This window comes from Vombatus ursinus, unplaced genomic scaffold (assembly GCF_900497805.2).
Source record: "Vombatus ursinus unplaced genomic scaffold, bare-nosed wombat genome assembly UNPS02009205.1, whole genome shotgun sequence".
Taxonomy (NCBI): domain Eukaryota; kingdom Metazoa; phylum Chordata; class Mammalia; order Diprotodontia; family Vombatidae; genus Vombatus; species Vombatus ursinus.
In genome coordinates this window covers 53,789,325-53,804,798 of record NW_020948983.1, presented here as the reverse complement: position 1 = coordinate 53,804,798, position 15,474 = coordinate 53,789,325, and the positions used below count along the sequence as shown (strand labels likewise).

General features: G+C 40.0%; 1 protein-coding gene across 2 annotated transcripts in view; it reads right to left on the bottom strand.

Annotated features, from left to right (window-relative positions):
• Positions 1 to 2,757: 2,757 nt before the first annotated feature.
• Positions 2,758 to 15,474, bottom strand: part of SNX1 (sorting nexin 1) — a 58,267-nt gene continuing 45,550 nt past the window's right edge. For both annotated transcript variants that reach the window (XM_027852036.1, XM_027852035.1), the window contains 4 exons: positions 5,483 to 5,626; positions 4,413 to 4,493; positions 3,934 to 4,005; positions 2,758 to 3,201 (listed from right to left, as the gene is read on the bottom strand). In XM_027852036.1, coding sequence (XP_027707837.1) covers positions 3,151 to 3,201; positions 3,934 to 4,005; positions 4,413 to 4,493; positions 5,483 to 5,626 — 348 coding nt within the window. In that variant the 3' untranslated portion in view covers positions 2,758 to 3,150. The remainder of the gene's footprint in view (positions 3,202 to 3,933; positions 4,006 to 4,412; positions 4,494 to 5,482; positions 5,627 to 15,474) is intronic.

Sequence of the window (15,474 nt, the reverse complement as noted above, 5' to 3'; positions counted from 1 at the left end):
ACTAATTGATGCATCAAAAAAGTCTAACATTATACTCAGTGTTCAATATCCAGTCTCCCATCTCAGAGACGGGGGAGGGAGAAGAGTGCTTTCTCTTCCCTCTTCTTTGGAGACAAGCTTGGTCATTCTACTCCCCCAAGCATTGTTCCAAGCTGTTCTTTCCATTAATACTGCTTTAGTCATTGTGTATAGTTTTTGGTTCTGCTTATCTCACTCTGCATCAGTTCTTGTAAGTCTTTTCAATATTCATCATTATCACTGCTTTTCACAGCACAAAAATGTTCCCCAATCAATGGGCATCTACTTTGTTTCTAGTTCTTTGCTACTATACAAAGTACTGCTCTAAAATTCTAACTTACAGGGTTTTTCTTTTTGTAAGTGACCTCCTTAGTCAACTTTTAAAGACTGTCTACAAAGAGGGGACTACATTAATGCATGCCATTGAAACAGCAGATCTATGAATTACAGAAAAAAGAATTAAAACTAATTTTGCTTTGAGAATTTTACAGCACCCCATGAGCTAACTAGCAATACTCTGGGATGTCATAAAACCAGATCTAGGACTCACTGGCTAAGCAGTGAGTGACTTCAGTTAAAGGAATTCAGCTATTTTCTCTGACACACTTTCTATGGAAAATAGATTCTTGCAATACAGGATATAGTATAAGAAAGCCAGTAGCCTAGCTTAGCTAGGTTCCATTCTACCCCAAGACAGTAGTTTCAAGATCTGGCATTAGGGCAGGGGCTCAATTCCCCAGAAATGATTCAGAGGTCAGCAAAGTTGAGACTCTAGTGCCAGCTAGATCAGAACAGGAAAAGTCCTTCAGAAGCCTTGAAACCAAGCACTAGGACAAAGCACTGAGTTTGGAACAGAATGGGCAGTTTCCTTATCTGCTATCCCACTAAACTGATTAAATATATCAAGGAATACCATATGGATGCAATTACCAAATTCCTATGGGCAGGAAGGCCCTCCTCAAGACAATTCTGAGAGTGACTACCTGCTCCCTGAAGATGACCACTGTTTGGGACAAGAAAAAAAAGGCCAATATTCTATTCCCCTTGGACAAATATGTCAAATTCAAGATTGAGGCAAAAACTCCTCTTCCAGCTTGGCTCCCAGGGGATTCATCTCTCACTGTGATTAGCAACAGGCCAGCAGATCTTCCCTTCAGGGGAACAGGTATCATTTGACACAAGTATTAGGAACCTATTTTCCTGTGGTAACGTACACAGCAAGTCAGACATGAAGCCTACTCCCGTGAAGGGCCAACAATCTAAGTTCAAATAAGAAGGAACAGAGGGAACAGGCAATAAAACACTGAACAAACATGCTAACACACACACAATATGCCTGTTGATTGGTCTCATATGTAGGGTGGGGAGGGCAGAGACCTTATTCTTTAATCTGGTTCATTCAAATCCTGGGAGGGAATTGGTTTGGTGGCTAGGTGAAAAGCCTAATTAAATCAAAGAATATTTATAGAGCTCTCATATGCCTAGCAATTGAGAGGATACAGAAATGTGTAACACCTATTTCCTGCTTTGAGCTACACAAAGATGAAAATAAACAATGTGATGCTATTGGTTTCCTCTCTGTTTTCTAAATGTGCATTTGTTTCCTGGGAAAGAGCTAAGAGAGCAACAGAAGGTGGAGGGGGGTGGGCAGAGGAGGGAAAGAGGAAGAGAGAGAGGGAGTTCGAGAAAGGGAGAGGGGAATGAGGGAGAGTGTTGCGGAGCTTCAGAACACAGGAAGGGCCACTTTACAGCTGACCTGAGGCCTACCTGGTATTGTGGATACTATGAGGGCATCATATGTTTGGGCCAAGGCGAGGGCCCAAAGGAACCCTGGAATCATCTAGTCCAATCCCCACTGGAAAAAAGAAAAAAGACCCCACTTTGTAACTTGCCCCGATTATTCAACTAATTCATTACAGAGTTGGGACTAGAAAACAGATTCAATGACCAGGTCAGTATTCTTTCCATCTCATTCTTGTCTTGTGTGCCCAGAGGGCTAAAGCATTAAGCTGGATATTTTATCCACTCATATTTTATCGGTCACTAACACTCAGTGTAAATGTGTTTATCAGAGCTTTCTCAAAGTCAGCTAGCCAGGAGCAAGTTTTGATAGGAGGGTTGGAGAGGAGGGGCAGAGCCTAGGACACTGCTCAAGGACAGCAAGATGGGTGGGAAGCAGTAGGCATAGATGTGTGGGCCAGATAAATTCTGCCTATTTCAGAGAAAAGAAGGCATAAGGCACTTTGATAAAATGGTAGGATTTCCACGATCCCTTCTTTACAAGACAGTTAAGTAAGAACTTCACATCAGCCAGTCTTATGGGGACACAGAGTAGGGGAATAAACCTCACACCAAGGCTCCCAAAGAAAGGGTTATGAAGGGAGCAAGTGCCTAGACCAAACTCAAATGCTGTAGTTAATGAAGTTTCTGAATTTTTGTTTTTTACTCTGACTTCCTAAGTACAGGGAACTAACTCAGTGAGAAAAACTTAGTGCAAGCAACTCATCTCTACCTTGGTCTTAGACCGTTGTTGGGGCGAGGAGTAGGTGTCTGAGTCAGGCCTTGTGCTGAAGTCCTCCTGACTGCATCCACTCTTTTGTGATGAAGGATTATTAAAACTCTCCTGTCCTAAACCAGCCTGATATCCACCACACCTCATGGTACAGTGCTTCATGAAACAACCTTCATGGTTTCCCCAGCCCAAAGCAAGAAGCGCATCACAAAGAGAAATCAATGGGACCAGATTTTTAAATATTTTATTACATAATCTTTTCATGGCACCATCAGGAGTAACAGAAAACGTTATTCCCAGTTTCTAAACCACATCCTGAAAAATATACATTTTATTTATATATTTATATTAATAACACCCCACCCCATAATCCCACCACCTAACTGTAGATCTTTCGCTTAAAGCAGGAAACTATTCTCTTCAGTAAGAAAATATATATGGAAGCTAAATGAAAAATACAGTTAGAAGAATTACTGGAGCAGCTTGGTCCTGGGAAGGGATAAAGGGGTTATAAGTCTCTAGGCTCAGCAGGATGTGCAACTGGGATCCATTAAAGGTGGAGAGGTATAATGTATAAAAAGGCAGCGTAAATTCAGGTGGGCTCTGGCTTTCTTGGTCCATTAGGAGATGGCTTTCGCCTCAGGGAGAAAGGCTTCCCAGTACTTCACCAGCTGCAAAGAAGCCAGGGTAGAGGCGAGTGAAGAAGCACCCCAGCAGAGCTAGCTCCCTAGCACGCCCCAAGCAGGAAGGAGGGATGGCCAGTGTAACCAGAGAGCTTCCCCATCTACCTTTGGTCTCTTAGTGTTTGGCTCACTGAGAAATGAAGCACAGCAAGAGGAAGGGTGCAGAAAACAGAGCCGGCTTGACCACTGCACTGCCCGCCAGACCATGGAACACCACGCCCCAGCGGTCCTCATGGCTGGGAAGGAGCCTGCTTGTCAAGGGGAGTCAGTATCGATGCCAGTCTGATGTCGGGCTCCTGCACCTAATCTGGTATCAGGACTCTTCTCAATGCCTAAGGCAGTGGCCATCTGGGAGCCTTCGTGGGATATCGGGTGATACGTATCAGACAGTTGTCAGGAATTAAGGAACCACTTAGTATAAATTTTGAGGAGGAACCTGTTCTTGTGAGGAAACATCATGGACTGAGCACCTACAACTTACAAGGTACTAAAGGTGGCACAGGAAAAAACTTGGTAACTAGGGTCAAAACTATAACCTCCTGCCTAGTGAAGGTCCCAGCCTAACAACATGCCAGGGGCTATTTTAGCACCCCTCTCTGGGGACCAAGACAAAACCAGCCCAGCCCACTGGGAAGGTCCTTTGCAAAGAGGAGTCAAAACTAACCTCTGAAAGAAAGGCAGCAAAATACTACGAGGCACAAAGCAGAAACATTCACTCACCTGCTGCTGTGAATACAGAAGGGTTTCAAGGTACTTGATCACATGGTTTCTGAAGTCCTTGGATTTCTCTTTCTATAGGAAACAAGATACTGTGCTGAAGCCTTAGACGTTCCTCCCCTCCACATGTGGAGAGGTAGGATTAACTGCTGGCTGAGGCAGAGCCCAGTCTCCGAAGGCAGAACCAGGATGTGCATAGGTCACACTCTGTCAGCACCGAAGGAGGGAGGGGGAGCAGTTCAAGCTCCTAGCATCCCAAGACAGAGGGAGAGTGATACTCAAGGGAGCCCCTGAGAAAGGAGTCTGCCAGAGGGACCCCACTCACAGCCCTCCAAGTCACGAGCCAGAGCTTCCTGCGCTAGGGGCCTAACGAGATGAAAGAGGAACATTTGAGACAGAAACAACCCACGGCACAAACGAAAGGGTAGCAAACCAAAGCTACAGAGCGGTGGCAAGAGAGAAGAAAAGGAGTCCCATCATACCTCGAACCGTATCACTTCTTTGCGGACCACTGTCGAAATTCGTTCAAAGTCCCTTTCATACTGAGTCACACGAGACTCCCACTGGGCAGAAAAGAGAAAAAAAATCTCCCTCAGCATGTGCTCATGCAATCACAGGATCTCTCCACTGTCTGGCACTGCTGCCTCCTCCTCTCTCCCTCACACATCACTACACATCGGTGAGAAAGCAGTGAAGTATCCTGTAGCGGAGCTCACAATGAGGGGGGACTGCTGGGTCCGTCCCCGCTGCCAGTGGCCGATCACAGACGCTACCACAGAGTCACAGGCTACTCACCCACGTTAGGATCGAACTAACCAAACAGTCACAGGCTATTCATGTTCACTGGTAAAACTAGGGTCCTGATGTTTCAGGGGAGTCCCAGAGGATAAACTGTGAGGAGGAAAATACACCAAGGTGCAGAAATAACCCTGCTGGGCACAGGGAAAGGACTCATTGCCCCTCTAATCAAGGCGGTACTATCACTATGGGGCCAGGCACCGGCTGTGCATAGTTTTATACAGAAAATAACTAACAAGATCATCTTGAACCGTCAAGCTTGTCACACCTTGGAAGGTTAAAGCTTTCTACTTATCTACTTTGAGCCTGATTCAGGAAAAACAATGAAGAGATTTGCTACAGACTAGACTGTTGACTCTTCTCTGGACCAGTTGAGGTTTTCTTTGAAAAGATACTGGAGTGATTTGCCATTTCCTTCTCCAGCTCATTTTACAGATGAGGAAACTGAGGTAAACAGGATTAAGTGACTTGCCCAGGTTCATACAGCTAGTAAGTGTCTGAGGTCACATTTGAACTCAGGAATAGACAAGGAGGAGGCCAGATCAAAGAAGCAAAGTTCATAGAGCTAGGCAAGACCATTTTATATTAGGAGCTTAGAGAGCATTTGATTTGAAATACTAATTCAGAGAACTAGTATTTCATACTAGCCCTCAGTTGCACTTGTGTTAAAGCAGTAAAATGAAACCTCTTTGGCACAAGAGCCTATGTTGCTGTGGGGCAGGAATGGAGGACGCTTCCACCTGGTTGGACTTACTTCTGCAATCTCGTCTTTGGCTTGCTGAAGCTTGTCAGGTTTATTGGCCCACAATAGCCTGGCCTCAGTTTCCCGTTTCTTCTGCAACATGGTCTGGGCATCCTGCCAACGTTGCCAAGTCTTCATTCGATGGTCAAAGGCACCCTACCAAGAACAGTGAAGATCGAACATTTTGGCAGTTATCCATAATCTTGGGGGGCTAGGACATCCCTAGGGTGTGGAACTCTATAGCCATGTGAAAAAATGCTCTAAATCACTACTGATTAGAGAAAAGCAAATTAAAACAACTCTGAGGTATCCTTTATACCTATCAGATTGGCTAATGCAACAAAAAAGGAAAATGTTGGATGTTAGAGAAGATGTGAGAAAACTGGGACACTAATGCACTGTTGGTGGAGTTGTGAATTGATCTAGTCATCCAGAAGAGCCATTTGGAACTATGCCCAAATAAAACTGCATACCCTTTGATTCCGGCAATACCACCACTGCTAGGTCTATATCCCAAAGCCATATAAAAAAAGGGAAAAGGACTTATTTGTACAGAAATATTTATAGCAGCTCTTTTTGTGGTGACTTAAGAACTGGAAATCAAAGGGATGCCCATCAATTGGGGAATGGGAAACAAGCTGTGGTATGTGATTGTAATGGAATATTACTGTGCTATAAGAAATGACAAGCAGGGTGATGTCAGAAAAACCTGGAAAGACTTACATTAACTGATGCATAGCGAAGTAAACAGAACCAGGAGAACATTGTACACAGTAATAGCAATATTGTTTGATAAAGAACTGTGAATTAGCTATTCTCAACAATACAATACAATGATCCAAGACAGTCCTGAAAGACTCATGATGAAGTATACTATCCTACTATCTGCCTCAGAGAAAGAACTGATATTGTTTAAATACAGACTAAAGCATGCTATTTTTCACTTTCTTTTCTTTTGTTCTGGTCTTCTATAAAACGACTAATATGGAAATATTTTACATAATTGGACATGTATAACCTATATCTGATTGCTTGCTGTCTCAGGGGGAGAAAGGAAGGAGGGAGGAATAGAATTTGGAACTCAAAACTTTAAGTAAAAATGAAAAAAAAAAAAAGATTTTTATCAGGAAAAAAAGAGACATGGAATGACTCACGAACTGATTACAGAAAAGTAAGCAGAACCGGAACAATATACATTATAACACCAAGATTATAAATACAAAGTTTTGAAGATTTTCATAGATCAATGAAAAACTGAGGGGAGCCATGAGAACAACAATCCTGTAAAAACAAGTGATTTTGAAAACTGAAAGAATTATGATTGATACAGTATGACCCTTCATGATTCCAAAGGAAAGATTTTGACTCATGATCTCCATGACAGGGAGATAATGGAGTTGGGGTGCAGAAGGAGACATACACACAGATTTACGTTAATTTTTTTAAATTGAGAATTGAGGGGGCAGTGCTACAAATGTAAAATGCTGTGTGCACCTTCAGACAAGGTCACTGTACTATTAGTTTTACTTTGTTACAAGAGTGGGGGTAATCTGTAAATGTCTGTAATGCAAAAATATATCAATATAATTTTAAGCACCTCCTCCGCCCCCAGCTTGCTTACTGGTCTCCTTCTCTCCAACCTCTCCCTTCTCTGATGCATCCTTTACACAGCTGCCAAAGTGAGATTCTACAGGTACAAGTGGGACCATGTCTCCCTTGCTCAAGGAGTCCCAGCAGCTCTCTCTTACCTCTGGGACACAGTGCTGACTTCCTGCCTTCATAATCTGGCTTTAATTTACCTTTACAAATGGACTTCACAATTCCTTTCTTTCATGTGCTCCCCATAGAGGACATTTCCTCAGCCACCTCACCATGGCACAAACCTTTCCTCCTCCCCCCTCTGCTTTTCAGAATCTACAAAGCCCTCCCATGTTCAGTTCAAGTATCCATTCTTAAAAGAGTGAGGCTTTTCCTCCCGTCCCCCTGAATCGTTTAGCATATAGGTATTTTCTATTGACTTCTGGGTACATGTTTCCTTCCAAAAGAATGCTGGCTGCCCAGAATAGGAGTGGTGGCTTCACTCTCCTCTCTGTACCCCCAGGGCCTAGGATGTTTCTGAGGGCAGGAAAGCTCTTCCATCAATGCTGGCTGACAACTGTTCTGCAGCTTACAAGGCTGCCCAGGTATTGAGAAGGTAAATGATTTGCCCAGGATCAAAGAGTTAGTGGGTGTCCAAAGCAGGACTCAGACTCAGGTCATCTTGACTCTGAGGCCTCCTGCCAGGCACATAGTAGGTGTTTTTATACATGCTTTTGTTGAACTGAATGACCTTACTCTGGCCGTGTGTGTGTGGGGGGAGGGGTTAGTAAGAGATAAGACGTGAAACTCCTTCAATGGTCTCTACCTCAGTATTTCCTTCAATTATGCACATCACCCTCTTGCATGACTTTTGTCCATGTCTCCCCATAGTTCATCTAAGGGGCACTACCTAACATTCTGGGGTCCTGTACAAGTTGTCTTGACACCGAGAACAGTAGAGGCTGTCCAGAGGTCATCCCTCCTTCTAGCCATGTGGAACTAACATCATTTTTTTTTCCACTCATACATTTCTTTGGTAACATCCTTTATATGGTTTCACTTTCATAATTAGTTGTTAGTAAAGGACCATTCATATCCACCATGGGCCTTATCCTTTGGTTAATCCTTTATTTTAATTTTGAAACTAGAGCATTGTAGTCTCACAACTATACAATATCATAGGATGAATACTAGTTAAAAAAAAAAAAAAGACAGACCCTTTTTCTGAAGAAGTTTGGAGTCACTAAAAGAACTTACTGATTTCCGAAAAGCAATCCAGCCTACCTTCTTCTTTTGTATAAAATTCTAAGTTTAATTAATTGTTTGCAGCTTCTGTCCAAGGCTTACATACCAATAGACGAGTTCTATAGGTTGTCCATCTAATAGTATATCATCGTTTGGACAACTGGCACTCTTCAGCCACTTGTTTTTTCCTATGGAGATAGTTGGATCACACTCTTGAGTGAAAACAGACCTTATTTGAGAGTGTTCCAGCGTTTGATGCAACCAGCACAATGTGATCAGTTAAAAGGAACACTTGCTGGACCTCATCAGTCATGGGTGGTCCTTTTACATTTCAGACACTATGCTACAACTCCTCCTCGGCACTGACAGTAACTTCTGGTGAGTGTACATCTCCCTGGTTAATGATTCACAGTATTAATGATCAGAGACAAGGTCACTGAACAGAGTTTTTTCTTCATGATTGTATGAACATTTCCCTATTCAAAAGAACAGAGAAGGAGGACTGAATAGGAAACTGAATCTCCACTATTACAACCTGTTGGTTTTCTTGGGAAGTACATTTCAAATTGAGCATCATAATTCTAATACTACCATGGCAAAAAACTTATAAGCTGATAGAGGCAGTGCTACCTTGTTTGAAGAGTTTTTAAGACAGTGTTGTGCTGAGACAGAGACCGACAGACAGAGAGATCATAGATTGAGAGATTGGAGGGACCTGAGAAGCCATCAAGACCAACCCCTTCATTTTATAAATGAGGAAACTAAAGTATGAGATTAAATGATTTACCTGGGAAAGGAAAGATTTTTGACACAGACATAAGGTAATGATGAGGATGGGAGACAAAGGAGAAGATGTAAACTATATGAAGAGAAGTAGTTAAGGTTGGAAAAGTTTGGATTCGGTCAAAGGGCCACAGCTGAGGACCTAGAGGGCCACATCTGGCCTCAGGGCCACGGGTACCCCACCCTTGATAAAAGTTTCTGGATGAGGGTGGGGGTGTTTAAAAGATCAAATCGGTGTTGCAGGAATATTACTTGTAAAGCAGTGTTCAGAATGTATTTAGAGGAAAGACTAGATACTAGGAGAATACTTAGTAGTCTGGAGGAAGTATGATGAAAAAGCCCAAACTAAAATTGAATCCAAATTTAATAGGATGTGGCAACTGACTCTTCTATTATCTCTCCTCTACAAAGAAATGACTGATGTTTTGAGCCTAGGTAATAGGCTAGTATTGTTTTAACAGAAGTAGGAAAATTAAAAGGGTGGGTTTCAGAATAATGAATTCACTTTTAGATGCTGAATCTGAGCTATAAGTGGGCCATCCAATGCAGATTTTAGAACACAAAGCTAGAATGGTAAAATGAGAAAACTGAGGTCTAGAGAGGTTAAAAGAATTTTCTGTTGTCCCAAGATGGTAAGTGGCAGGACTCAAACACAGGTCCTCTGATTCCAAATTCAGTACTTTTTCTCATGCCTGGCAGGCAGCTGGAGATGCAAGACTAGAACTCACAAGAGTCTAAATCGGGCCTGGAAGGTAGGAAAAACAAACCCGGGAGATCTGGATTGTACACTGGATTGTACTGTCACTAATAATAGGGAAGAACCAGTTGCTAGGGTGGGAATGAGGAAAATGACCAGTCTGTCCTGGAGTTTGTGCCTGAGGAAGAGATGAAGTCTGGTCACAGCATGTATGGTGCATACTCCAGATCTTGAGAAAATGTATTTCAAAGGGCTTAGGTGAAGGTGGGGCATGATCCCACAAAATAATATCCTACAGGTAAATCAGTATAGGAGACATGGGAAACCCTCAAGAATAAATGAAATGAAAATCTTGAAATAAAATGGGAAACCATTTCAGAGAAGAAAAAACAGGAGATTTCTAAAGATACCCAGTGTGGACACATAAAGAACTCACCAACCAACTTAGATTTTTAAAAGAAATGTTCTACCTACAGAAATATAAAGTACCTTTATCAACTATTTATAAAATAAAGATCTTAATCTTACAAAGTAAAATTACACTAGTTATAAAGGAACTATCAAAGGAAAATAACAAAATCCTGTTGAAAACGGATTTGCAAGTAAATGCTAGTAAATATTTAAAGAACAATAACACTTATACATAAATTATTCTCAAAATGAAAGAACTACAACTCTCCAATACCTAAACCTGAGAGAGAAAAAGCAAATGAGGAACTATATGTCAATCACTGTAATGAATATGGATGTAAGAGTTTTAAATAAAATCCCACCAAAAAGATTACAGCAACATATCCAAAAAATCATTCATAGCAGAAAGGATTCCAGACTGAGAAAAGAACATAATCATATTAAAAATAAAACCACCCCAAACCATATGATTATCTCAATAGATAGATAAAAAGACTTTGACAAAGTACAAGAATTAGAAATTTTCATCTATAAGAAAAAAATTAGCTAAAACTCATAAGAAAAAGTATATATCTAAACCCTAGAGTTGGCATTATCTGCAACTAAGAATTTCTAGAAGCATTCCCAATAAAAACAAGAGCAAAGCCAGGATACTACCTTTCCCCACTGCTATGTGACATAGTTCCAAAAATTCTACTAATAGTAAAAATAAGAGAAAGAAATTAAGGACATAAAGACAGGTAAAGAAGAATAAAATAATTCTTATTTGATGATGACTTCAGAGTTCACTTACAAAACCTCAGAGCAACTAGGAAACTGACATCTCCCATTTTTATGCCCTTTTCACTTGCTTTCCCCTATTAATGCTCTGACACCTCACCTCTGCTTAAGTTTCCCGGCCTATCAAGGTCTCCCAAGGTGCTACTGCTTTCTTCTCTGAGATTACCTCCCATCTACTCTATATACATCTTGTATACACCTAGTTTTTTACATGTTGTGTCCTCTATTAGAATGTGAGCTCTTTGAGGGCAGGTTTTTTTTTTTTTTTTAAACCTATCTTTGTATCCTTAGCACTTAGGATAATGCCTGGCACACAGTAAGCAATTAATAAATGTTCTCTGAGTGACTGATAATATCTTCAGCAAAAAAGCATAGGACAAAAACTATACATACACACACAAAATCAACATTTCTATATTGTAGTAACAAATATAAGAGAACATAACAAAAATACAAGTCACGCTCAAAATTAACCACAAAATGCATAAAATACCTATAAGTCAATTTACCAAGATACATTCAAGACCTATGAAAATACAATCACAAAACATTTCATTTATTTATTTATTTATTTATTGGCTAGGCAATGGGGTTAAGTGACTTGCCCAGGGTCACACAGCTAGTGTTATGTGTCTGAGGCCAGATCTGAACTCAGGTCCTCCTGAATTCAGGGCCGGTGCTCTATCCACTGTGCCACCTAGCTGCTCCTACAAAATATTTTAAAAATAATACGTTATTGGAGTTGTAAATTGGTCCAATCATTCTGGAAAGCAATTTGGAACTATGCCCTAAAAGTTACTAAACTATGCTTACCCTCTGACACAGCAATACCCCAAATAGATCAAAGAAAGAGGAAAAGGGTTCATATATGCAAAAATATTTATAGCAGCTCTTTTTGTAATGACAAAGAACTGGAGACCAAGTAGGTAATCACCAACTGACTGAACAAATTACAGTATAAAAAATGTAATTGAATCCTATTGTTCCACAAGAAATGACCAAAGAGATGGGTTCAGAGAAACCTGGGAAGGCTTGTATGAAGTGATGCAGAGTGATGTAAAACCAGGAAAACAATTACAACAACATTGTAAAGACAAACAGCTTTTCAAAACTCAAGAACCCTGATGAATGCAATAATCAACCGTGATTCCAGAAGACTGATGTCTACCTCCTAAAAAAGAAGTGTAAGACTTGGAGTGTAAAATAAAACATATATTTTTAAAACATATGGGAATTTGTGTTGGCTATGCATATTCATTACAAGGGTTTTTCCCAACCATAAGAAAAAAGAGGTGGAAAAGAGAAAATAGTTGTTTGTTAATTGAAAAAAAAATTAAAAGAAATAATTGAACAGATATCCATTGTTCATGACTGAGCTGCTACAACATAATAAAATGATACCACCTAAATTAAGTTTTAGGTTTAGTGCTATACCAAACTACGAAGGGATACTGTATGGAACACACACACACACACACACACACACACAAATTCAGGTTTAGAATCTCAAGGGAAATAATGAAAAAGGTAAGAATAATATTGCTAGACCTCAAATTACATTATAAACAGTAATATTAAAACTATTTAGGAATGTTTAAGAAATATAACAAATCAGTGATTTGTTATTTAACAAGATATATATAATATAAGGGAATATTGGAAATAAATTGAAGTCAATAATTCAGTGTTTGATAAAACAGATTAGAAAAATTACTGGAAAAAATAGTTCAGCAAAAAATTAGGGTCAGACCCATATCTTACACTATTTACTACAATAAATTCCAAATGGATATGTGAGCTGAATATTAAGGGTGACACCAAAAAGTAATTAGAAGAGAAAAATATTAAGTGCTTTCCACAGCTGTGGCTAAATAGAAGAGTTCTTAACCAACAAGATAAGCACAAAGATAAACTACATAATTTCGAGTATTAAACTGAAAAGGTTTTGTAAGGATAAAAATGAAACAACTAGGATTAAAAAGGTAATAAGTCAACTGAGAAAAAAAAACCTGCATCCAATATTTCTAATCTATACACCAAAACATTTATAGTAGCAAAAAATTGAAACATGACCACTGGTTGGGAAATGGCTAAACAAATAGTAGTTTAAGAATGTAATGTAATATTACTGTGCCATAACAATGAATATAAATAATACAGAGAAGCAGAGAAGACTTATATAACCTGATGTAAGCTGATGCAAGCAAAACCAGGAAAATTACACATACTCAATGACTGCAAAACTGTGAAAAGAATAACATCTCCAAAAAAATCTAAATGGAATGCTGTGTAATTAAAATGACCAAGTTTGGTCTTGAAGAAGAAATATGAGAATATACCTCCCTCTCCTCTTTGTAGAGTTGGGGAAGCCATGGTTGTGGAATACTGTATACATAGCTAAACTTAGTGGATGTGTTGTTAGTTTTGCCAAACTCTTTTCCCTGACTCCCTTTCTTTTTTGTTCATTAGGTGGGAAAGGGGGAGAGATATATTGGGAAAGAAGGTGATGTAAAAGGAAAAGGTATCAATAAAAAAATTTAAAGATGTTGTTAAGCTCAAAGTTAAGTAGAGGCTGATAAGGAAGCAAAAAACAATGAAAAGGACTTGGGGTTTTTATAAGCTGTACTGGGAGAAAAAGAATGATCAAAGAAGAGATAAAAAAGGCAGTGCATGCGCGCACGTGCGCGCGCACGCACGCACGCACACACACACACACACACACACACTTTTCTCTGCCAAGAATGACTTTCGTATGAGAAGGATTCATACTTAAGGCAAGTAAGAAGATGGTTAAGAGCACACCTACTGACCCTTGATGAATTCATCAGGCTCAGATGAATTATATCCTTTGGTATGGAAAGAAGTGGAAGATGATTGCTAAATTAGTAATTACTGCTATTACTACTACTGCAAGATTGTGGAAAACAGGAGGGGTGTCACAGCACTGGAGAAGGACAAATGCTCTACTATGTTTTTTGTAATGGAAGAGAACAAATTCTGTAAGCTGTATGTATATCAGTAAGCTTGATTTTGATTTCCAGGAAAACTCTAGAATGGATCATGAAAGAGATGGATGACGAATATCTTAAAAGTAAAGCAGTGATCACAAAGAACCAGTATGATTTAATCAAGAACAGGTCATGCCAGAATAATCTACCTCTTTTTATAACAGGATTGCTAAACTGGAAGATAAGGGGAATGACAAAGACATAGCTTAACTGGATTTCAGCAAAGTATTTGGCAAAAAACTCTTACTGTTCCTGATGGAGAGATAAGGACTACACATTAATACAATTAGATGCATTTGAAACTGAGTAAAAGGCCAGATTCAAAAAGTAGTCTTTATGATACAATGCTAACTGAGCTATTCAATGTTTTCTATCAATGACTAGATAAAGGCATAGAAGGCATATTCCTCCAGATATGCAGATGACACAACTAGGAGGGATAGCTAATATAATGAATGACTAACGAGATCTAAAGAGATCTTGACAAGTTAGAACTATATGTAAGTTGATAAAATTCAATAGTGGTGAGTGTAAAGTCTTACACCCATGTTAAAAAAAATTGACTTTACATATAAAAGATGGAAGGAACCATGATTAGGCATGATTAAGCTATAGAGATGGGGCAGCTAGGTGATGCAGTGGATAGAGCACTGGCCCTGTAGTCAGAGGACCTGAGTTCAAATCCGGTCTCAGACCAGACACTTAGTAGCTGTGTGACCCTGGGCAAGTCACTTAACTCCAGGGCCTAGCAAAAAAAGAAAAAGAAAAAGCTCTAGAGGTTTTAGAGGACCCCAAACACAACACGAAACAGCTATGTGACATGGCAGCCAAAAAAGTGAATGTAAAATCTTGGGCTGCATTAAAAGAGGCCTAGCTTCCAGGACTAGGGAGGCAATTGTCTCTTTGTATCCCTCCCTTCTCAGACCAATTTGGAATATTATAATTAGTTGTGGGTCCTACCATTTAAGAAGCACACTGCTAAGCTAGAGAATGTCCAGAGAAGGGCAACCAAAACAGTGAAAGAACTTAAATCCATGTCATAAGGATCAGTGGAAAGCACTGGGGCTATCTGGCCTGAATAAGAAAAGCCTAGTGGAGGAAGGGGCTAAGACTTGTCTTTAAATAGTTGGAGAGCTCTAGTGTGAACAGAGATTGGACTTTTTCTATTTGGTGGAACCAAAACCAATGGGTGGAAGTTGCAAACAGTCCTATTTAAGCTTGATGTCAGGAAAACTTCCTAGTGATCAGAGCTATTCAAAATGGATGCCTTATCTGTATCCCAGAGATCGTCAAAATGGGAAAAGGACCCACATGTACAAAAAATTTTATAGTAGCTCTTTTTGTGGTGGCCAAGAATTAGAAAATGAGGGGACACCCATCAAGTGGGGAATGACTGAAATAGTTGTGGTATATCAATGTAATGGAATAGCGCTATAAGAAACGAGTGGGAGCGGAGCCAAGATGGCAGAGGGAAAGCAGTGACTTGCTAGAGCTCTCCCCCA